The following is a 25,941-nucleotide window of genomic DNA, read 5'->3' on the forward strand; positions in this document are numbered from 1 at the left end:
TTCACAAAAAGGTTAACTGCTAAAATAAATAATAAAAAATGCCCCCTGTTAAAACCGTTGACCTTGTGGAATAAGTCCTTCGGCTGAACACTCCGGGAATTTCTTTCAATATAGAGCGTACATAATATAAAACCCATAACCACACTTTTTACTAGGTATCATGTGACTCGATTTACAGTATTTCTCACAGTAACTATAAAACCAAATTGGAAAATACCTACAAAAAAACGAGGTAAAAGTAAAGCCAAGGAAGTTTGAAGGTTTTTTTCTCTCTTGGTGTTTTAAGGAATATTTATATCTCAAACCGACGACTCTATGTACTCATAGAAAGTGAGAGCAAAACAAGAAAATAACAAGATAATGAAATAAAAAGCTCCATTCCCTTAATGCTTTCTAACGTAATGTCGCTGTTTAAATAACTCATGCGGATTGCATCCACATAAATGAATGAAAGGAGCCTCTACTCATCTGCTTTAAGTTCTCTGTTTTAGAAAGCTCTGTGCACCTGTATAATAGGTCACATGCACTCGGCTTATTAAAGGCAATATATTTAAAATGGCAGCATGCGGGATGGTTCCCTTTAGCTTTTATTTCACAAATTTTGAGTAAGCTTAACCCCAGTTCAAAGGTCACCTCCAGGGTGACACTTAGCATAATTGCATAAGTGTCTTAACTGTTTCCCCTCAAGCTCTATGTGGTCATTTATAATACATGTGCTGGCTAGAATCTCCTTAACTCATTCCGCATTGACACATTATGCTACCGCTGTGCTTATATTTTTAACAAGGCTGCTTATATTGATTAATGACATTGAATGAAAACTGACCATTTGAACCTAGTGTACATTCATCAAATATTTTCTTACATTTCTATTAATATTCTATTAATCTTATTCTCAAATGGGACAAGTTCAAATTAAATCTATAAATACTATTATTAATATGGCATATAAAATATGAACATGAATAATTTGACAGCAGGAACTGTGTTAATAAAAATACAACATATGGACCAGGTGCTAATTAGGATGTATCCTAGACAGGACATCAAATAAAAAGGTCGACGGAACTGATGAAGATCCAGGTATGTTGTGAAATCCATAGTTGTCTTTTTCTCAGGTTCAGTAAATGTCTTTCCCATTATGCTGCTTGGCTGAAAGATATCTCTCTTTCTCTCCATTTTCCTCCTCCTTTTGTTCCCTTTGTACGGATCAACATTCATGCTGAGTGGTGGGTTATGGGCCCACAAAAGCACACTGAGCAGTTTGGTTTTAATCAGATTCCAGCTGGTCCTCCTAACAGCATTTCAGATCCCTAATATCATTCCAGTGCTGCTGCCGTGACCAGGATTAGCTGCCCTAATGATCTCCTCTCCCGCTCTCTGCTCCTCTCCCGCTCTCCGCTCCTCTTCTTCAGAAGGAGAGGGAACTAAAAGAGCACTCATCCCCATGTCTCAGCGCTTCCCTTCCCTTCCCTGCCTGGGCCGCCAGAAGCATTCTGAACACGGCCTGAACATTCTGCACACTGTCACAGGAACACGACAGAGCCTGGAGAAACTAATTGGGCCAATTTGTAAGTATTCCTGCTGTGAGCTCTATGCTGACTTCTGTAGGGTGCTAATGCCCGTACTGAAGTGTTAAACACAGACACAGACACTCAGACATTCTGTATCTCTTATTCACATTAGCATTAACTTTGTATATGAGCACATCACACACCTCGAGTGTTTATAATAAAAATGGGGAGAGATGACAAATGGGGAGAGATGACAAATGGAGAGAGATGTCAAATGGGGAGAGATGTCAAATGGGGAGAGATGACAAATGGCGAGAGATGTCAAATGGGGAGAGATGACAAATGGGGAGAGATGACAAATGGCGAGAGATGACAAATGGGGAGAGATGTAAAATGGGGAGAGATGTAAAATGGGGAGAGATGTAAAATGGGGAGAGATGTCAAATGGGGAGAGATGTCAAATGGGGAGAGATGTCAAATGGGGAGAGATGTCAAATGGGGAGAGATGTCAAATGGGGAGAGATGACAAATGGGGAGAGATGACAAATCGGGAGAGATGACAAATGGGGAGAGATGTCAAATAGGGAGAGATGTAAAATGGGGAGAGATGACAAATGGGGAGAGATGTCAAATGGGGAGAGATGTCAAATGGGGAGAGATGACAAATGGGGAGAGATGACAAATGGGGAGAGATGACAAATGGGGAGAGATGACAAATGGGGAGAGATGACAAATGGGGAGAGATGTCAAATGGGGAGAGATGTCAAATAGGGAGAGATGTAAAATAGGGAGAGATGTAAAATAGGGAGAGATATAAAATGGGGAGAGATGTAAAATGGGGAGATGTAAAATGGGGAGAGATGTAAAATGTGTACTCAAATTATTCTTCCTTTGACAGAGTTTTACAATGGCATGAGATCATTTTAGAATGTACTGTTCACTCTCTGGCTGTGGGCTGTGGGATGCCAAAAACATGCTTTGATAGCGTTGGCTAACCTCACCCCAGCCCCCCTCTCTGCTCCTACTGGGAGGGTGGGGGGTGACTTCCACAGGCGGGGTGATGGTGATATCAGATGCCCCAGTAGGGGCAGATCTGCCTGGAGGCCCCTTGGCGATGTCCCTGATAAGCCACTGGCCCAGTGTCAGCGCAGGAGGAGGAACTCAATTAGCTCCTGACAGACCATCTCAGTCTCGCTCAGCCTCCCGCCACCTCCAGAGCCCACTGGCAGCTGCCATGGTGACCTCACCTCCAGGGGCCCCCGTCACCTCTTACTTCTCGGCTGCATGGAGGACGACTCATTTAGGGAGAGAGGCCTGTCTGACTGGAACCAGGACCAGGCTGACTGGCTACAATCACTGGAATACTTACAAAGGAGACGTTTCTTTAGGGTGTCTGTATTCACACGAGGCCATGTAAATGAAATGAGATGGGGGGCATCAGAGCTTGGGGGGAGGATGTCTTGCTATATAACTGGGTCCAGGATAATGACCATCAGGGGAATGGGGAGGTGTGTGTGTAAGTAGGGAGGAGGAGACGCATCGTAGTAAATGTTAAAGGATGCAGTGGTTGGTATAGAGGTAGAGGCACTCCCTGCACCCAATAGAGACCCATTTTATTCTTAGTTTGGGAAAACCTCCTAATTTGGGATTTTCTCATTCATTAGGCCTGCTCTAAACAGATAGAGGAAGGGGCAGGGTATGTGTAAAGGGGGTGGGATGGGTGGGCCCTCTTTGTTAACGGACACGTCAGCTGACAGATATGTATAATGTGCTGATCTATAGAAGAACACAATAGAGGAGTAAGAGAGACAGATAAACAGAAAGCAAAAAAGAGGCTGTGAGAGAGAGACCGAGAGAGAGAGACAGAGAGAGAGAGACAGAGAGAGAGAGACAGAGAGAGCGAGAGAGAGAGAGCGAGAGAGACAGAGAGACAGAGAGAGAGACAGAGAGAGAGAGAGAGAGAGAGAGAGAGAGAGAGAGAGAGAGAGAGAGAGAGAGAGAGAGAGAGAGAGAGAGAGAGACAGAGAGACAGAGACAGAAAGACGGAGAGAGAGAGAGAGAGAGAGAGAGAGAGAGAGAGAGAGAGAGAGAGAGAGAGAGAGAGAGAGAGAGAGAGACAGAGAGACAGAGAAACAGAGAGAGACAGAGAGAGACAGAGAGAGAGACAGAGAGACAGAGAGAGAGAGAGAGAGAGAGAGAGAGACAGAGAGACAGAGAGAGAGAGAGAGAGAGAGCGGAAGGGAGACAGGGCTGTTTATGCGTGCTTATGGAGAGCGGCGTGGGCCCCAAATCAATAGTCCGTAGGCCAGGGGATGGGGCTGGATGGAGCTGGGTGGTGCAGGGTTACCACTGCGGGGACCATGCAGCTCCGTGGCCCGGCCAATTCAGTTTTTCAGTCTCCAACAGAGGATTAAATTTAGCTGCTCCACAGCGATGTCACTGTAGTCTTTATAAAGCCATGAGCTCACCCACTACGACAACATGAGCCCCATGCTCCACCAGGCCAGCCACAAGACAGTGCTGGCTGCCCAGACACAGATCACATCTATTGATCCCCCCTCTTTTCTTCCTGTTGAAACGATGCTGGCAGGAAAAACAGGCCCTCTTATGATACAGGCACTGCTGTTTGTCTGACGTAAACTGTCTTGAGTGACACTGGAGTGATCCTATTCTGAAAAGGGCTAAGAATCCTCGGAAAACAAATGACGGTAGGAAAGATCAGATGAAGATGCCAGAACTCTGTTAGGGAGTGGGTTACCAGTTCAGACATGGTTCTACGGCAATAAAAGAGTTAGCATACTACTCTGCATACACAGCAGATAAGCTCCCTGTAGAGTAGAATAGCTCAGGGAGCTATTCTGTATCATCACATCTCACTATAGGAAGAAAGTCTAATGGTGCTCTTTCAGCAAACTAATTAGCCACCGTTAAATGTGTCATCGAGAGCATTAATCGTTGGCAGTGGATGCCTAATGCCTAATCATAAATAGTCTTGTGTAATTCAGATCCCATACACTTCACCATGTCTAACCGAAGACGTGGATGTCGATTATGGCAGCCCCCTGCATTCAGTCGTACAACTGACTAGGTATCCCCCTTTCCCTTTCCTAACTGAGCCTTACCAGCCGTTCTATTCCCTGGCCTAAAACCACAAGCACGGAGATCTGGCTCTAGCTGTATACCACACGACACTGTTCTGGAAGCAGAACAGACACAACCCTGTGAACCAAGGAGAACTAGTGTATAACCAGCAAGAGAAAACTATACATGAATGTCAAATCTAACTAGAACACACATATATTTCTAGAAATATGGATAACACACAGAGGGTGTGTATAGGGTTAAAGTCATTGCATGCACTCTGCAGTGTGTGCGTACAACCAGAGGAAATATTATTGTAAAGGGTTAAGCCTATTTAGGGCAGACCAATGTAAATCACAGGTTGAGACACAGTGACTCCGAGTACAGGGGGACAGAGGCAAGGAGCCATGCATGAAATGACTTCATTAATCTTCCTCTGATAGGCTGTCCTTGTTTAGGGGGGAACTCTACCTGCTCCAAACAAAGAGCCCGTCCTGCCACTACCATGAATTACCCTCTTCATCAGAGGAAGGGCCAAACACACACACACACACACACACACAATATATATACACACACAAGACTAACGGGTTTATCAGGTGTCCAGAATAATTTAACTGCAATCAAATGTGTCAATGTTTACACAGGCTCACACATAAGCATAGCACATGGATGAGTTCCACATTTTTTTTGTGGAATATGGAACACTGAAATAATGTTCAATGTTGAACATACAGTATGCTGATAAAAATGTGAGGACAAAATTAATTTGATTTTGTTTGTTTGTTTTCATCGTCTTTGAGGCGATAACTGAATCTCTTTTGATGCAGAGGACACCAATGATCTCTAGTTATTCCACTGTATGGAACCGGCCCCAGGCCTTTATTTCACGGCTATGGGGTGGTGTGTTAAAGCCCTTCAAATCGCTCCAGAGACACTCAGGGCCCCTCTCCCTAGTCTCTCCCTAGTCTCTCCCTGGTCTCCCCCTCATATCTCCATGGTCTCCCCTAGTCTCCCCCTGGTCTCTCCCTCCTCTCTCCCTAGTCTCTCCCTAGTCTCTCCCTGGTCTCCCCCTCATATCTCCATGGTCTCCCCTAGTCTCCCCCTGGTCTCTCCCTCCTCTCTCCCTAGTCTCTCCCTAGTCTCTCCCTGGTCTCCCCCTCATATCTCCATGGTCTCCCTAGTCTCCCCTGGTCTCTCCCTAGTCTCTCCCTAGTCTCTCCCTAGTCTCTCCCTGGTCTCCCCCTCATATCTCCATGGTCTCCCCTAGTCTCCCCCTGGTCTCTCCCTCCTCTCTCCCTAGTCTCTCCCTAGTCTCTCCCTAGTCCCTCCCTAGTCTCTCCCTGGTCTCCCCCTCATATCTCCATGGTCTCCCCTAGTCTCCCCCTGGTCTCTCCCTCCTCTCTCCCTAGTCTCTCCCTAGTCTCTCCCTAGTCTCTCCCTAGTCTCTCCCTGGTCTCCCCCTCATATCTCCATGGTCTCCCCTAGTCTCCCCCTGGTCTCTCCCTCCTCTCTCCCTAGTCTCTCCCTAGTCTCTCCCTAGTCTCTCCCTAGTCTCTCCCTGGTCTCCCCCTCATATCTCCATGGTCTCCCCTAGTCTCCCCCTGGTCTCTCCCTCCTCTCTCCCTAGTCCCTCCCTAGTCTCTCCCTAGTCTCTCCCTGGTCCCCAGCTCTTTACAGGCTCATGTCCCAGACCCTCCCCTCACTCCCCATAAATAGGGGTGATTATAAAAAGGTGGGTGGGGTGGATGATTTATATGCTGACATCCAACACCATGCCATTCAGGAATAATTACACTTTGGGGATATTTTTTGAATTAATGAGTCTCCTTCAGGGGGCAATCTAAACATACATCTCAGCAGCCGACACCGTCTGGTGTCATAGCAGTGTTAGTGAAAGAGGAATCCTACCTGGCAGTTTATACTACTCAGCTCAACTAAACCATTTCACTGAGTTTTGTGTGCATTTGAGGGTACAGGATATACAAATATGAAATGATAAAAAGGTCAAACACAAACATGTAAAAACACAACATGACTAGCTTCCACCTTCCATAACACATGCAGTTCCCCCTGCCAAGCCTCAATGTACCCTCTACGGCATCATGTATGTCCATGCCCCTGCTATGACATTCCAGAAATGAAAGCCGAGAGGCTTCTCTCAGGCAGAGAGAATGATGAATAAAGATTGACATTATAATGCAGTCTGGTTTACTGAGACAGCCACGGGTCAGCACAGCACTGAGAGAGGGACAAATCGGACGTCTAATGGACTTTGATTTACGTAGAGAAGATAGAACATTGACATTGAATTAAAACAAGAAATGAAATGGACGTTGTAACCTTCCTAAAAGACAAACCCCAGAAAAAGATCACAGCGGACGACTGTCAGTGACACATTTCTAACTCACGGGTGAACCCCCCAGAAATCTCTCATTGACCTGCTAATATTCTAAAAAAATTATCTAAAATTGAAACATTTTCAATTTACCGAAAACCCCAAACAACAAGATTCCCATCCATTTTGTAAGGCGACTACAAAGCCTATTGACAAGGTCCCTAGGAAATAAACACATGAATAAATATTCCCAGTCACCACAGTGAAACTAGCCCTGCACACTGAGGCAGAGGGTGGGTAGCAGTTAGCCTGCATGCTAGGATGTTAATGGTTGGTGATTCAGAAGTTCTGGCCCCAGGGCAGGCAAACCTAACCAGGAGAATGTGCTAGTGTTCTCTCTCTCTCTGGGAGAGACACATGCACACAACAACAGCGAGGGTCCAATGAGTATGTACACACCCGACAATGTCACAACCTTTACATCAAGACTGGATTGCATTTACTCCAGTATTAATGTAGACTCTTGAACTTGTAGCTTTAGTGTCGATCCTTATCCAAGCTCATCAATGCTGTCATTCAGACTGTCCTACAATATGTCTTCAGAACCTCCTAGAATGCTCCATGCCATCAGTCTGCCTGGGTGGCCAGGACAGAACAGAGTAGAGCAGTGTAGGGCAGTGCAGAGCAAGGAGGCAAATGGCTCTCAGGCTAACAGCTGTTATGGCTGGGAGGCCTGGAAGGGCTGCAGAGGCTGTGTACAGTCAGTCCATCCGTACTTAAGCTGTCAGTAAGAATCAGAGCTGCTATTGTGACGGACGGTTTCAATATTGATTTCATAAATAAACAGAGCTAACCATCGATCCTAATGTTATTTTGCATTTCAATTACTGCTCAGAAACATAACCTTCAAACGACTGGCCGCTCAATACCAATAACATTCACTGATAAACGCCCGCATCGTCCACTCCGCGTCACGCTTTTTACCAAGTGTAAATTAGCGGACTTAGCATGTTCCCTCCATTACATTTACGACAGAGCGCATCTAAAAGCTGCAGAATTATCATTCCGTCTGCCGTCTATCGGGCGGCAAAGCAGACGCAAATACAGACAGAGAGAGGAATGAATGAAAACAGACAGATGACGAGATGAGTAACACACCAAACCAAAGAAAGATCTTCAATGATTAAGCTATAACTGGATAATCACACTCTAACCACATATTCACTGTGCAGTGAATATTAGTAATACATATGTAATTACAGCTGTTTGTCCCAATGTGTTAGAAAAACAAATCTTGGACTCTGAAATCGTATATTCTCATGATAATACCTCATGACTAATAATGTATTATAATATTCAGAATGCAGTTATTATGTTTTTACACTTTTTCCACAACTTCTCTGACAGTCCTCCATTTGAGCCTCCTTATGTGTGTGTGCGCGCGCGTGCGTGTGTGTGAATCAAGGGGAGCCTTTCAGTGTTGGAGCAACAGAAAGAAGTGCTGACGCACCGTGTCAGTGATAGCACTTCGCTGCCACAAGGGCGTGAGAGTAGCCCACGTAGCCAGGCTAGCGTTATCCTCCTTGACTAATGGACCTGGTTATTTTTAAACACATACTCACACTGCAGTGAAGGTGTCCCAAGGTTACCGTGGCCAAAATCAGGAGGGACGACTGGTGAAGTTTGGTGGTTTCAGTGCGGTTGGATGTCGTGAAATGGTCAAAGTGACACGTGGCTCAGCACAGAAAAGACTGGAAAGGCCAAACACTGCATGAGCTCGTATGAGTCACGGTATCCAAAATAAAGCTGTCATTTTAGAGTGTTAACAATGGGTGTTACAAACAATTATCGAGGTCTTCTGAGATAAACCATATCAGTACACACACTTCACATAAACGGTCTGTAATCAAAAGCAAAATGATCAAAGAAACATCAAACAAACTGAAGTTGAAGTCCACCGAGTTCAGTAAAAACTATGCTCTATACCATATGTCTAGGAATGTATCACCTTTATTATGTATTCTACAAGAAATAAGTAAGCATCTCAATGAGGCCCTTAGTTAAATGGGACCCCGGGATGCTATGTTCGGGAAGGTGAAGTAGATGTGTGCAGTTTGAATCTCAATACTCTGTCCTTATATTCTGTCCTGCCGAGTTAACTGGGGGATAAGGATGCGTGAAGGGCCAGAGTGGGGAAGAGTGGAGGGTGACACTGCATGTGAAGGTGTACGTGAAGTGCTGTGAAGAGCTTCCCTTAAATAGCAGATGCAAGTAGCCAACAATTACAAACACACAGAACAAAAATGGAGAGCAGGGAGGGTCAATCCACTCTGCATCCCTTAACGCCCTGGGGGCCGGGGGCAGCACCCCCCTTCCCTGAACAGCCTGGTCTGAGTGACATGTTTACAGTGAAAGAAATTATACTTATATGCAGGGCTTACCAGAAATGTGAGGGCTCCAGTGTGGCCAGTGGACTGAGTAATCGCCCTAATGAATTGGACAACGAAGCCCTGTTGGTACAAGGAGATGCATTTAGAATTGGGTGACAAATTGAATTTAAAACATTAGGTTTTTCTTAAAAGGCACATATCCCGACACCTCCCCTTAAGTGCAGAGGGAGAGAGGCAAGAGGAGGGTTGGAATGGGCCGGGTGAACAGCGGTGGTCACCTGGGCCGGCTGGAGCTGGCTGTCTGCAGTGGCCACAGCGACCACAGACTCCTAGCTCTTAGCGGGGTGGCCGTTCTCGGCCAGGAGCCTCTTCTGGTAATGTATTCTGAAACCAAATTACCGTAAGCTGATCCCATCTGGATGGTGTCTGTGCAGGACTGCTTTGGTTACCCGCCACTACCTATACCCTGCGATAGCATCTCCATGAAGACAGCAAAAATCAGATTAACCCAATAACACTGAAACACTTGGTCAAAGAGCAAAGAGCTTTTAACTTAAGATACACTAATGTAATTCCCTCGCCTTGTTCTCTGAAACCTAATAAGAATAAAGAGAGAAGGGACAAGAATGTTAGAGATGGGCATTTTACTGAGCCTAATGCAGCAACCTGGAAATGAAGTCAAACAAATTGAAATGTAATTCATTGCTGTGTTCTAACTACTGCTTTTTTATGAAAATGCATCAGAAAGCATTTACTAAATGGAAAATGGACATGTAGAGTATGGCTGGGAGGAGGAGTGAGGGTGTTGATGGAACATTTAGGGAGGGAGAGGAGTCCTGTCTCAATCAGCTGCCTGCCGCTCAGCGTGTGTTTGCTAGAGAGCCCAGATGAACTCATACGGACAATCCTCAGCACTGGCTGATTTCTGAGTTGCGCTGAAACAGCCAGAGCAATAGGAGAGCAACAATAAGCCTGTCTGACTGCCATATGTTACCTCCTGCTGGCTGAACCAAGAGCGACTTCAACTTAAACAAATCAAGTTCTGTGAATTTCAGCTTACTATCCATCCCAATCTTACTATACGTAGCTCACTATCCATCATCCCAATCTTACTATACGTAGCTCACTATCCATCATCCCAATCTTACTATACGTAGCTTACTATCCATCCCAATCTTACTATACGTAGCTTACTATCCATCCCAATCTTACTATACGTAGCTTACTATCCATCATCCCAATCTTACTATACGTAGTTTACTATCCATCATCCCAATCTTACTATACGTAGCTTACTATCCATCATCCCAATCTTACTATACGTAGCTTACTATCCATCATCCCAATCTTACTATACGTAGCTTACTATCCATCATCCCAATCTTACTATATGTAGCTTACTATCCATCATCCCAATCTTACTATACGTAGCTTACTATCCATCATCCCAATCTTACTATCCCAATCGTAGTTTACTATCCATCATCCCAATCTTACTATATGTAGCTTACTATCCATCATCCCAATCTTACTATACGTAGCTTACTATCCATCATCCCAATCTTACTATACGTAGCTTACTATCCATCATCCCAATCTTACTATACGTAGCTTACTATCCATCATCCCAATCTTACTATACGTAGCTTACTATCCATCATCCCAATCTTACTATACGTAGCTTACTATCCATCCCAATATTACAATACGTAGCTCACTATTCATCCCAATCTTACAATACGTAGCTTACTATCCATCCCAATCTTACTATACGTAGCTTACTATCCATCCCAATCTTACTATACGTAGCTCACTATCCATCCCAATCTTACTATACGTAGCTTACTATCCATCATCCCAATCTTACTATACGTAGCTTACTATCCATCCCAATCTTACTATACGTAGCTCACTATCCATCATCCCAATCTTACTATACGTAGCTCACTATCCATCATCCCAATCTTACTATACGTAGCTTACTATCCATCATCCCAATCTTACTATACGTAGCTTACTATCCATCCCAATCTTACTATACTTAGCTTACTATCCATCATCCCAATCTTACTATACGTATCTTACTATCCATCATCCCAATCTTACTATACGTAGCTTACTATCCATCATCCCAATCTTACTATACGTAGCTTACTATCCATCCCAATCTTACTATACGTAGCTTACTATCCATCATCCCAATCAAGAAGGGAGAATAAATATAGAGCAAGCTTGAAGCTGTGGAGAGAGACATGCCACTTCATACCTACTATTGCTCTTTTTTAGGGAAAATGTATGAGTGAATAATTCAAACAAGCAGTAATAGGCTATACGTACCTCTCCATATTGTCTGAAATAAAAAACGATTACTGATTCAATCCAATTCCTACAGTCGTAGGCATTGTCACTCAGGCGCCCAGGTCAATCTATAGAGCAACATACTACACTGCTTCTACATCATTGCTCTGCTAATTACATGGTGTACATACGTCCCAGTAATCCCAGCAACCAAGCACCGGAGACACACACCACCACACCACACCGAGGGGCTGGAAATACTGCTGTCCACGGACCAAGCAGAGGGACTAGACACTGTAAACTCGAAGCAAACTATGTACTATAACGAACAACACTGCATTAGCTGCAAGCAAAGACTTTAATTTGTCGTCCAATGATATTTTCATTATAAATGATTTAATCCTTTGCGTAATGATTTTACTTTCGGTTGAACTGCTTTGTAAAGATTTGTTTTATTTTAAATAGTTGGACATTTTATTTTAAATCAATTCAAATACATCTTAAGTGTATACTAGAGTGTCACTGTACATAAATATCTAAACTATTTCAATGCAATTTATGAAAAAGATCACAGCTGATCTTAAACTGATTTATGTTTGAGATATTGCCAGCCATTGCATGTCAAAACATCCACTGTATGTAATTCCTGCTATACATTGTTAAAGCAGTAATAAGTGTTCAATTGACTAATTTCATTTTACATGCACATACATCTAATACCTATATCATAGAACACCACAATTATGTCAAACCTATATTTAATATGTTACATTTACAGATATGACCTGTTCTATATCACAGAAGAGAAGGAAATGCACGCTGTCTCTACATCGTATGTGATAGCAAATAAAACATGTAAAACACAGTATTTTGAGTGCCAACCACCCCTTGTAGTTGTATTTTTTGTATTAGAATTGCTTGTCTTATAAATGTTACGTGAATGGTGTGAAACACAACATTGGGACACAAAATGATTTGTATCTAATAATCATATTCCACTGCATGATATATATGTTATATTACATGATGCAAAATAAAATAAATAAATCATTCTGCATCACCTAGTGTACATGTATCATTAAAGCCCCCAAAGAAAAGCTTTGCTTAATTTCACACTAACATTATTTGTGTTGTGCACTGTGCCCACCTATCCAATGAAATCCAAAATCATTACATTGCACATTTATGTTGAAACACTTGCCACAATGATCTTAAAGTCAACATTCCCTATCGGAAATATAATGTCAGTCAATCTAAAATAAAAACAGGTTTTATAGACTGCAATTTAATTGTTGAATTTATGCACCCCATATTGGCTAGAGTGTTTACAGTGAATAACCACCAAAGTAGGTTTGAATGTTGTTAACAACATTGCACCAAACAACATGATTTGGAGGATAATCATAAAAATGAATAAATGAGTCACATTCAGGTGGAAGATTGCATTTGAAAGGTTTGAGTGTTCAAAATAATGTTCTCGTAATAAATCAGTATACTATGTAAATGTTAATACTAATAAAGGTATCTGAAATATGTCTCAGTAGTTATTGTATAGTTATTGTATATTATGATGAGCAAGTTTGTTACTTTGCCCCTTTACCACTGAAGTGTACCTAAAAGGCAGAGTTGTATAGAACCTCTGTAAAACTAAGGAGATTTATAACAGTGCGTCTAAGGAGTTAATGAGTCCACTAGATTGTCTTTTCTCTCTCTGAGCGGGATATAGTTCAACTAGAGTTCCTGAAAACAAGTGAGTGAATCCTTAGGCTGTCCGAACAATTCAACCCGTTTCCTCTTTTGCATGACATCCCATTGAGAATTCCTCTGGTTGTAATTGCTTTCAAGCACTATACATGAAAATCTATACTGCTCAACTACTTTCATTTATTATCTTCTATCATATCATAGGGCGGCGGGTAGCTTAGTGGTTAAGAATGTTGGGCCAGTAACTGAAAGGCCGCTGGTTTGAATCCAAAAAGCCGACTCGGTGAACAATCTGTTGATGTGCCCTTAAGCAAGGCACTTATCCCTAATTGCTCCAGTAAGTTGCTCTGGATAAGAGCATCTGCTAAATGACAAAAATAAATAAATATACCTCAATCTTTCAGCAGACATGCCTTTTAATCATAATCCAGCTACAGCGACAGACAGACACATTTGGCTGATTAGATTTTTGTGTGGAAAGAGTTATGGGTTGAAATAATGACTATCTGGAATACTACATGAGGATGTGACAGCAAGAATAAAGAATTTCATCAAAAGCACATGATAATACTTACAGACCCTGCAAATTAAAAGATTGTCACTGCTGAGTGGAATATTGGGCCTAAAATATATAGCTGTACTGTAAAATGTTATTAAAACATACATGTATAGATATCTAGCTGTTGTATTTTTAGAACACTTTCTAAAGTAGATTACTAAAATAGGATTGGAGATACTTTTGCATTTTTATTCAAGCAATCATACCAGTCTGCTATAAAATAAAAAATACATCTCCTACATGCCAACAAGATATGAATGTATAAAAGCAGAAGTGCATATACAATTACCAGGTAACTTTAAGCAAGCCCACAGTTAGCGAGGGCTTCTCAGACAGGCAGCCTGGCTGATGTGCTACTAGCTGGGATGGATCTGACTGATCACTGGGATTACACGGTTCTTTCATATGTCTATCCCCAGACATACAAATACTGCAGCATGCAATTCATCCTCCCCAATTCCATGAATTCACTTTAATCTAATCTTTTTAAATGTATTCTGATTCTGTCAGGGTGGCAGTCCGGCCAGGACACGGACAGAGAACAAAACCATCCCAGAACAAGCTCCTAACCCAACAGGACACATTCCCTCTATTCTTTAGGAAAAACACACTTGCACGTTGCAATGAGCTACTCCTAATTGATCGGCCATGCTCTTAATGAAATGTGCACAGTGACACACATGGCTGACAATGTGCTAAAGGGCTAAGGGTCCTCTCTCCCTATTGAACACAACCAAAGACACACCACAGTACACCTGTCTTGTTGCTTTTAGGGTATCACTGGCAGCAGACAGTCCTGTATGAATTAACAGCCCTCCATAACATATATAGAGAGAAAGAGTCAGATAGTGCACGTGCGTGTGTGTGTGTGTGTGTGTGTGTGTGTGTGTGTGTGTGTGTGTGTGTGTGTGTGTGTGTGTGTGTGTGTGTGTGTGTGTGTGTGTGTGTGTGTGTGTGTGTGTGTGTGTGTGTGTGTGTGTGTGTGTGTGTGTGTGTGTGTGTGTGTGTGTGTGTGTGTGTGTGTGTGTGTGTGTGTGTGAGAGAGAGAGAGAGAGCAAGAGAGCCAGGAAAAGCACAGTGCACCATAACAATAGCAGTAAAAAGTTCAGCGTCGAGATCGGCAGGTCCTTTGTAAAGGAAACAAATGCAAGCACTTCTACAAGAAAACATGAAGAGAAAGGAGAGAGGAGGAAAAAGAAAGAAAGATTGCAAGAGGGGAACAAAGCTATATCCAACATCACAAAAGACGGGTATGTTAAAAGAAAGGTTGAAAGAAAGACGTGCACCTACTGGTTATGATAGCTGAGAGGGTCTGGCAGACAAAGTTCTGAAATGTCCATCAGTCCAGTTTTAGCATTCCAGGAATGAGAAGAGGAAGAGGAAATAGGAAACAATTGAGACCCGCTTCTCCCCCAATATGACAGCAGAGCACCCTCAGAAAGAACGGTGAAAAGCCCCTCCAGAACTGCTTCCCCCAGCCTGCACAGGTATGCTGTATCTGACTGTGTTCCAGAGTGTGTGCGCAAGAGAGTTGAAGAGTGTTTGTGCCTGTGTCTATGGTTGTGCGTGTATGTGTGTGTCTGTGTGTATATGAGAGATCGAGAGAGGGGAGTGGGAGAGAGAGAGAGAGGTAAAGGGGGGGGGAGAGACAGTGCGATCGAGAGGAGCGCAGGCAGCGGCGGATGAGCGCTAAGATGCAGAGAGCTTGAGAGAGCGAGAGAGAGGAATGACTCTTTCCATGGTCAGGATAGGGCTCTTTAAGACTCAGTGGCTTGATGAATATGGAACAGCTGCTGTTGTCTCCGAGGGGTAGGACTTAAAGGGACAGAGCACGGAGGAGGAGGGAACCAAACGCTCAATAGAGCTCTCTGCTACACAGAAATACACACACATGCTCACACACACATACACAACGCCACAGTCATTAGAACAGACAGATGCATATACTTTACAACATGCACTTAAAAGAGTTCACACGACACACTAAAACATGTTGAAAAACACACAAATAAAAATATGGCAGCTAAAAACTCACATGCGGCCATTCACACTGCTAATTTCAAACATGAATACATGCACGAGTTGCTGGACATGTATGCCCTATTGATGTTGAAAGAAAGCACATATCTATAAAAATAAAATAATATGATTTCCCCCTTGAGCCCACTTAATCACAATTAGTCTGGGAAAACAGGAAAACATTTATAGTAAAACAATATTGCTTCAATTCAAGCTTTATTTTCAGATTCACATACTGTAGTGTGCACAAGAATAACAACAGTTCATTACAAAAAAAAACATTTGTTTCAGCAGGTTATGACAGACAACCACAACAAAGCAATGTAACCAAGCAATGCTTCACTGTTGATCCTTCAAATGAGCTTAATTTAAAACTGCTAACAGCAGTAGTGGTTTTTCAGTACCCCAGAGACATTTCAGCCTGTTTGAATGTCCCGTCAATAAATCTTTCAGATCTATGCAGAAACCGAGTGCTCCATTTTTCCAGATAGTCACCCGGTGAAGTCATGGGGTAAGGAATGTTTCTGGGATTTCTGCTGAAGTAACAACAAATCTGACATGTCAGGATTCAGAACAAGTCAAAAAGCACAGAAAACTGAAACCACAACAACACAGAGACCACTGGGAACACACATTTACTTGCAAAAGACAACAACTTTGCATCCGCTGAGGAAAGTAAATCCATGTATTGAGTTGTGCGTGGCCATTTGCGCCTGGTGATACATGTGAAGGACTATTGTGGACCTTTCACCAGCTGTGAGAGATGATCTAAAGCCATAACTCAAACTCTGAGAGCCCATCAGCTTCTAAAGCAGTGGAAAATCCAGCCCTGTCTTCTCTGACCTCGGTTTAAAACCGCCTGTGTTTCACTGTTGATCAAGCCCCGGAAGCATGTGGAGAACGCAGATAGCATTTCACAGCCAATGAGGGGCTCCATGTTACTGTATCCCTATATTATAAGAACACAGCTTAACATGGCATCTTAAAGTAGAAAAGAGCAGTCGAACAATGGCTGACAATTCTGGGATAAGTCAAATAGCATGACTTTACTGTTTTTATCTAATTAGCTCTACTTGAATAAAGCAAGTTCAGAGATGGTGGCCAGTGGCTTACTTTTCATAGTTGATTTAATCATTTCATCATTGAAGAGTCGACAACTCTGGGAACTGAATACAATGTCTTCCAATAATACATTACCAAAGAGAGGAGGTTGGCAAATTGTCCCTCCTTACTGTAATACAGTGACAGTATGTCTCTGGTAAAACAGGACTGGCCCCATAACTGCATGTTGGTATTCCAGTTGAAAAAAAGAATCCAGGTATTAATCAGCTCACGTTTCCATAATCGACGCAAAACCATCACTTAATCCCTCTCTTGATCACCACAGGCCTATTGATGTCCAGCAGCATCCCCATCAGAGCTGCTTTAGAGTAGCTCACGTAAAAACATCTAGTCCTTCTTAAAAAATACAAAAAATGACTTACAGTACACCAAAGATTGACATGGCTGCTACTGTATATAAAACACAATATACAATCCAAAATCAAACTAGTGTGAATCAATGATAAAATCTTAAAACATCTGTTAAAGTTATAATAACCCTGACTGAATATTCCAATGGAATAATGAGAAATAGCCAGACAAAATCCATGACAAATCAAGACTATGTGTTTTCTTAAAAACAAAGTGCCTTGACCTAGATACAACCCTAAAGACACACGGTGGAGATTTCATGAATCAGCATACAGTATGAATAAAACTACTATCAACCTACTGTAAAATACAACAGACAGTGACCTACGACCTCACGGCATAGGGCTTTGGCATGTGCTAAAGGCACATATCAAATAGATGATTGATGTCTTAAGATATTTTGAAACAGACTGTAATTTCATTGAAAAACAATGGATTAAAGGTCATTCATCCTAATTTGTAATCCATCTGACTTGGTTAAGGGGATGGGTGCAATCCCTTTGGAATGCTTATCAAGAAGGTTCGTTCACTGCTGGAATCCTCCATTGAGAAAATCCTGTCTCATTCATTATGCAGCTACAGTATGTAACTATACACGCACGCACGCACGCACACACACACACACACACACACACACACACACACACAGGTTTTTATATAGCGAATTCGATTACTTACAGGGTTACATATTCAAGTTCGTATTTGGATGTGATGTCTCTTTCAGCAAATTTGCTAAATTCATCCTTGTCCTTTATGAGCCTACCAGAGTTGATACTGCCCCACATTTACAACCTGCCTGAATATCAGAGAATGAGATGACGGAATATCATTGAGAAATATTACACTTCACTTCTGGTGCTTACCAGATGACATCGGTGAGACTGTTGTAGCGTAGGCTCAGTTATGAAAAAAGTGATGTTGTTTATAATGCCCTCCTATCAGGTGTGTTATAAAACATTCCCTTACCACTATAGTGTAAAATGATTTGACAGGGAGAAATTGGGCACAACAAGACAAAGAGACTGCTCTATGCATTGAACACACTTGATCACTATTCGGTGAGCAAATGTGGAAGCAGAGTTATGACAGAAAGTAATACAGCACGCACAATTCATGCCATACAAGAAGTTGGACTATTGTTGCATTCACAGACCTCCCTTACTTCATAGCACATAGATAACCAAAAATACATTTGCACCCTGCAGATCCGATATAGAGGCTTCAATTTAGACAATTAGACACAACACATATTCTATAAGAGTAGCAACATGCTGAAGCAGTGAGTGTGTGTCACCACAAGATTATGAAGTACTAAAACATGCATTCTTGTGTCTTAATTTCCTGTTAGACAAATACAGCACTAATACTCCCGAGGTCCATTACACCTCACATGACCTGTTTTTGATCCAAAAAGTAAGTTAGGCTGCTGGTTGCTAAGTGGCTAGAATTTGGGGTTCTCAACGACTTCAGCGGTCTCAAAATGATAACAAATGTCTGTCACGCACTTCCAGTTTCTTACAGGGACTGTTATGGGAATTAACAATAGGCCAAATTGCACAGGCCCAATTGTTTTTCGAACAGGCAATAGCAATAGTAGGCCCCAGTATCTGGCGTTAGAAGCCCCGACTCGAACTCCCATTAGACAGCGCTGCAAGTGTTACAATGTCAAAATACGTTTGTTACTCTGCAAATGTGGAGTTTCGCTGAGCAACTATCTTAATTTATTTCCGTTATGTACTTCCCCTTAATGTCTACATAATAACCTCTACTGTATTGAGCTATTGTCGACTTCCGACCTGTGCGTGGCAGTAATGAGTGATTGGAGGTGCCGAATCACAATTTAACTCACAAACTCTGAAGGTAAGATTACACATGAATACGACGTGGGCTGGCAATTGTGTTGACCGTTTGGCTTTAGGGGATGTCCTCCTCTCTTTCGCTCCCTCGCTCTAATCATGTTCTTGTTTTTCATTATGCCCACGAGGCGCGTGCGACGCAGTTCAAGTTTGATTTAAATTTCAGCTCCATTGATTAACAGTCCTTCATTTAAAAAACAGGCAGCCCTCATCATGACTCTGATTCAGCGCCACAATCAATACAAAAATAAAATCATAAAGAAAAAAAAGAAACTGAAAAAAAGAGTGCACACTGTCCAGTTATAAAACATTGAATAGCTGGGTTATTAAAAATGTGCACTGTTTCAGGGTACTGTTTCATAAGTTGGTAGGCTAGGTAGCCTACATGCATATGAGCTGCCAACGGGGTCAGCAGTAGGCTATAGCGTTATCATTAATAACAGCAGACAACATTAAATATTAACTTTTAAAAAGTTGCATGAAATGAAAATTAAAGTTGCTAAAAAAAGTTGCTAATAAATGAAGTGATAGTGGACGTGCCAACATCTTGTAAATAGCCTTCAGAAAAGTAGTGCAATGATAATAAATGGAAGAGAAAAGTAAGGTGGAGAATACTCTACCTTTACAGACAGGTTATATCAAATCCCTCAGGTGCTACTGTGTAGGGTTGGTGTCTTCAGGTTGTAGGAGCGGCTACCTATGTGATTGTGAATGCGCCGTTTTAGTCATACGACAGTAGGCTACATCTATCAACTCCTCCTCCAGCCTTCGCCCTTTTACAGTATATTCTCCATCCCCTGCGGCGACACCAAACATCCGTCGCAGAGATCAAGATGCCTATGCAGCTGAGAAGCCATTACTGACCTTTACTGTTATAGTTACTGAGAAAAAGTCCGAGATAATTTGGATAACTGCCACTGAATATTCGCTCTCTTTCCCCTCCCTCTTGGGGTCCATAACAGCAACGTGTGCCTGGATTAGTGTAAATCTTCACCAAGAAAACAACAGTGACAGTTGACACGCGGTACAAATCTTAAATACCACGGCAGTTCTGGAAAAGGTCGGTTGGATTCCACTGTTGATAAATAGATAACAAGACAATAGTCGCGTCTGTTGCAGAGTGAGATCAGGGCGTTGCAAAAGTATCACATAGCTAACATTGTGACAGATCTCCAGGAAGTTTTGAGACGGTGAGAGGGGTCCAGATGTGTATGCAAATGGTCAGAAACCCCTTTCTTCATTACGGATGACCTCATTTCAGTTATTGTCTGAAAACCTGTAATTAGTTGTTCCTCTTGGAAATATCCCACCGCGCAGAAACCGGTTGATCCAATGTTGTTTCACGTAATTTCAACAAAAACAATCAATGTGACGCGTTGAAGCAACGTGGAAAACTGATTGGATTTGCAAAAAGTCATCAACATAAGCGAATTTCGTATGAACCGCCCAACTTTTAACCTAAATCCAATGACCTTTTTTTTGTTGATTTCGAATGTAATTCACGTTAGTTGACAACACAACCGAATGTAAATAAACAGTTGAACTGACTGTCATCTGTGCCCAGTGGGATGCACCAAGAGTTGCTGAAATTAGTCTAAACTATGGACAGTAAGCCACTGTTGGTGTGTCAGCATTGAATTTAATAAACATAAAAGTAATTTTCAATGTTTGATATGCTTGTTATCAAATCTATTGTTTCATAGGTTTCGTAGGCAAATGTATAAAATAAAAATACATTTTAAAAAATGTAATGAGTTGGCTAACATAAAATAGCCTACATTTAAAGACAACAGTATGGGATGATCATGAAGTCTTCCATTTGACGCTGGCCTTAAATTGAGAAAACCCCTAATTCCTGAATACACCTTCCTTGAAGGCTTGTAGGTTATAGTTGAGGGACTACCAGGCACGTCATCTTCTCCGCTAGAGGGAGTGGTATTTCACCAGACCACCTAGGACGGGGGAGGCACTTTTATTTATTTATAACACATTGCAATTCATGAACTGAAGGAATGACAGGAACCTGCCAGCAACAAAATGCAATTTGTTTCTATAATTTGCCCACTCTAGATCAATAAAAACATAAACCTTTCTATTATGGAAATCATGAAGTAATCATCATTATAAATGAATACATTAAAACGCTGAAGATAAAAGACTGGCGTCCATATTGATAGGCTATTGATAAAGTCATTTGAAAGAGAACATTAGGCTAAGTTACATTAAAATGATAATATAGTCACTTTTTAAATATCAATATATTTAAATGCAATTAAGTGCATGTGAAAATGTATTCCAATTGAGGTGCACCAGGGGTTTCAGAAGATCACTTGATGTTTGAGTTTCATGGTAGAAATATAAATTAAAAGATCAGATTATCCCTTCAAAGGGAAAATCTATAAATGCAATTTGTTAAACGCACAGAATCCATCAGGCTGGAGAAATTACAACAGTGGCTTGTTTAGTTCACAATAAAAAAACGTTTCCTTAGATGGTTACATTTCAAGGTGATTATTGGCTCAGCTTTCAGCAACTCACTCACTTACTAGGCAGGTCAATGAAACCAGTGAGTTTCCATCCTGCATGGAGTTATTATCAGTGCCTTGGTGGGAGCAGTGGTGTCAGAGACTCCAGCCACCCAAGCCACATGGCAAGCGGTACCAATGCACCAAGTCTGGAACCAACAGGACCCTGAACAGCTTTTACATCCAAGCCATGAGACTGCTAAACACTGCTAAATAACGAATCAAATGGTTACCCGGACTATCTACCTTGACCATTTTTTTGCAGTAATTCTACCCACACACTCACACATACTAACAATGACACCAAACAAACACACACACACACACACACACACACACACACACACACACACACACACACACACACACACACACACACACACACACACACACACACACACACACACACACACACACACACACACACACACACACACACCACACACACACACACACACACACACACACACACACACACACACACACACACACACACACACACACACACACACACACACACACACACACACACACACACACACACACACACACACACACACACACTAAACATACGCTGCTGCTACTGTCTATTATCTATCCTGTTGCCTAGTCACTTTACCCCTACTTATATGAACAGAGCTACCTGAATTACCTTGTACCCCTGCACATCAACTTGGTACAGGTACTCCTTGTATAGCCATGTTATTTGTACTTGTTGTTCGTTATTCGCTGTGCATTTATTCCTTGTGTCACAATTTGTTTTATATATTAGTTTATTTTTTTGCGTTCTCTTTAACTCTGCATTGTTGGAAAATTACCCGTAAGTAAGCATTTCACTGTTAGTCTACACCTGCTGTTTACGAAGCATGTGACAAATAACATTTGATTTTATTTGATGAATGAATAGACTGATTTCTTTTCAAACTACTGTGCACTCGTGCTTTTCAGTGTAGACCACTATTATAATTGTCTTATTTACTTAATATTTGTATTTTTTCTCCTATTTCTATAGGTCTGTAGGAGAGAGCTGGATAGAGACTATAAGGTAAAGCTCCGTGCATGGTTGCTTTCCTCTACACTGTTTACTAACTTAATCATGATGATGTTGTAAACCCAGTGAAGTAACTCCCATGTCAAACAGGCAGAGAGGAGCTAAGAAACATCAACCATCAGACAGAATCACCATTAGTGATGTCCCGGGATCAAACAAACCAGGCATTAATCTCAACTCCCTCTCAAAAATTTGCATAATTCAAAGAAAGACAAACATTTTTCTTTCCATGGTTCGAACCAAATCAGAGTGCAGCTTCTTTCCCAACAACTGCTGTCAGCTCGCCTCTATCCCCATCCCCTAAATTTCATTTGGAAGACATCTCCCCTCTCTTCCCCTTTCTATGAATTCAGTGCACCTCATCCCTTAGATTTACTTGCTTAACAAATATGGACAGGAGACCTAAGTGGTTTTTGAAATCTTTGAATGGACTTTGGAGTGCCTGTGTTGTGCTGTGCTGGGTGGCTGCAGGGATGTTTTTTCTGCTCCCCCAGACTCCCTGGCTGGGAGATGGCAGTGCTGGGTGGAGAGGCAGTCTGGAAATGAGATAAGGATGTCTGATTCATAGGATCTGACAGGAAATCTATACTCTGCAATGTTTATAATCCAGCCATTACTACACGGCCAAATGAAAGAACAATAATCCAATCATTTACTCCATATTTACCTGAGGCAGATTCTCGGCTTTAAAAGTGAAGTGCTCACTGTGGCGGTGCGGTGGGGGCTGTAAAGCGGCTGATGGAGAGTTGACGGACATGCTCCAGACTAGCAGAGAGTAGCAGAGCATGGACCTCCATGATGGAGAGCAGAGGGGGTCCAGAGAGCAGCAGAGCATGGACCTCCATGATGGAGGGCAGACAGGCTCCAGAGAGCAGCAGAGCATGGACCTCCATGATGGAGGGCAGACAGGCTCCAGAGAGCAGCAGAGCATGGACCTCCACGATGGAGAGCAGACAGGCTCCAGAGAGCAGCTGAGCATGGACCTCCATGCTCCCCAGACTGCAGGGGTGTGGACTGTCCTCTGGAGGGCAGCGTTCTGAGCAGTGGGGGTCACAGTGCCTGATGATCTACCTGTATGGTCCTCAGGGTCAGAGGTCAGGGGTTGGTCACCACTGGTTATTAAGATACCATATATGTGACTCGTTTCTGGAAACTAGACATATGTCGCAGGTCACTACTTCACAGGAGACACATTTGAACGTAAACATTTTTTTGGCAGAAATGCCTTTTGGAAAATGTGAACTTTAATGTGCCTTAAATCAGACCTGTATGCCATCTGTAAATACAAATAAAATGTTAAATTATGAGCCTAGTTGGTTTAGCCACCCACAGAAAAAGCCAGCAACCTTACCGCTAGCCATGATTGGCTGAGATAATGAGTGGTCTGACATGCTGAGAGATGAGTTTGGATTGGTCTGCCATATACTGTAGCAGATTTCTGTCTATTTGAGCTGGTCAGTATGTGTAGGACATCCTGTCTAACGTGGCTTTAAAAAAATATCGAGAGAACAAGGGCATAAGTGTTGCTCTCCGCTTTCTGAAGGACCAAGTTTTGAAAGCAGTGGAATTAGAGTACGATAGCTAAGGGGATGGAGAAAACACCTGTCTCCACATTACATCTCCAAACTAAGGGCAACCATGGCACCTGTGACAGGGAGGGGCATCCATCCATAATGTATACTGGTAAGATACTCCAGCTAGCTACATTTTCAGATATTACACATTTCTAAATTTGACAGAAATCATTTTCATTTCAAATTAAAGTGTACTGTTAGCTAGCTAGCTAACGTTAGCTGGCTGGCTCGCAAGCTAACGTTATGTGTATGATCTTATTATTTGTATCTAAGAGCCATTTGCTTTGGTATTTATAGCCTAATGTCAGCTAGCTAACATTGAACCTGGTTGGTTAACTACCTGCAGATTCATGCAGGGCAGTAACATCATGAGTTGTGATTATGTTTCATTGTTTAGCTAGCTAGCTACATGTCTTAACAAAAGACCACTATGCAGGTAACCATTTCAATAGAATGTCACTGCGACAACTGTTGATAGACGAAGCTGGTAAATTAGCTGGACAACTACTCCGATTTCAGAGCACTCTTGTCTGAGTGTGCCAGAGTGCAGAATAACTGACAAATTTATGAATGCTCAACACCTGTTGAAAATGGCCGTTGTCAGTAAACGTTGTCAAAAAAGCGTACATTTTTGCCAGCAGCCCAGTTGTAGTCACCAACTCTCTGGATAACATAAAATCATCCTAACCAGCTCAGTTAGAGAGCTGTTCCTGAATTTGTGTATGGAAGTAGCTAGCCAACGTTAGCCAGTTAGCTTGGGTGCTTGACTGCTGTTGTTAGGACAGGATGCTCGGATCAACCCTTAAAGAGATGGGTGGGGCTAAAGCTTAAGAGGGTGTGAACAATGCTGAATGGGTGTAGACAAAGAAGAGCTCCTCACTAGATACCAAAATGTTCAAAGGCCATTTTCTCAAAAGTGAGGTTTCAAGTTTATTAACTTTCAAAGCATAATTACCTTCCCATTGTTTCTCAAATGCAGTGTATGATATACCATGTTGTAGCTCTGTATCTCTGCTTTTATGCGATGTAAAAAACACCATTTCAAATAAGACAGAATCAAGGCGGTCAGTCACATATTAAGGTGGAACTGACAGCAGAACTATAGAAGACACCTGAAATAATGTACCAACACTGGCAAGACTGGCAACACATGAACATAATGTTAGGAGAGATTAATTGTTTCCCAAATAAAGACCTGTCTCGTTTTGTCTTCACTGTGTTGTCCAATTATGTGTAAAATTACTAGTCCTAATTCAGATTCCTGTTGTTTCTGGATACATGAGATGGAATGTCTTCAGCTCCATAGATAACTTGACATAGAATACTATATAATACTTGGGGGATTACCTGTCTCCATAAGCATACATTGATTCCTAAGTGGAGAATTACTTATAATAAAATATTTCGTGGACAGTTGGAGCAGGGCCTCTTTGTGTTAGGGGTGGGGTGGGGGAGGTTTATCTTATTTGGGAAAGTGAAGGGGGCCTGGCCTTATCTGTCAATAAACAGTAATTAGATTTTGTGGCCGATAGCGTCGATTGGTTTCTAATCTAGCTGTC

At 42.2% G+C, this 25,941-nt stretch overlaps 1 protein-coding gene and 1 long non-coding RNA gene across 5 annotated transcripts in view; one reads left to right on the forward strand and one right to left on the reverse strand.

The window, feature by feature from the left end:
• Positions 1-15,517, reverse strand: part of LOC124002187 (steroid hormone receptor ERR2-like) — a 57,765-nt gene extending 42,248 nt beyond the window's left edge. Inside the window, exons 1-2 of one of the 4 annotated variants that reach the window (XM_046309527.1) lie at positions 15,175-15,517; positions 9,375-9,443 (exon numbers count right to left, since the gene is read on the reverse strand). In XM_046309527.1, coding sequence (XP_046165483.1) covers positions 9,375-9,443; positions 15,175-15,224 — 119 coding nt within the window. In that variant the 5' untranslated portion in view covers positions 15,225-15,517. Of the gene's footprint in view, positions 1-9,374; positions 9,444-9,601; positions 10,652-15,174 lie in introns of those variants that run through there. The other 3 variants (XM_046309525.1, XM_046309526.1, XM_046309528.1) reach the window with 3 other exon arrangements.
• A 4,348-nt stretch (positions 15,518-19,865) lies between these two features.
• On the forward strand, positions 19,866-24,689 carry LOC124002188. The gene is made up of 3 exons (XR_006832942.1): positions 19,866-20,292; positions 22,770-22,802; positions 23,485-24,689. It is a non-coding gene; the product is annotated as an uncharacterized LOC124002188 (long non-coding RNA).
• Positions 24,690-25,941: the final 1,252 nt, after the last annotated feature.

Source organism: Oncorhynchus gorbuscha, linkage group LG17, assembly GCF_021184085.1.
Source record: "Oncorhynchus gorbuscha isolate QuinsamMale2020 ecotype Even-year linkage group LG17, OgorEven_v1.0, whole genome shotgun sequence".
In the NCBI taxonomy this organism is placed as follows: Eukaryota; Metazoa; Chordata; class Actinopteri; order Salmoniformes; family Salmonidae; genus Oncorhynchus; species Oncorhynchus gorbuscha.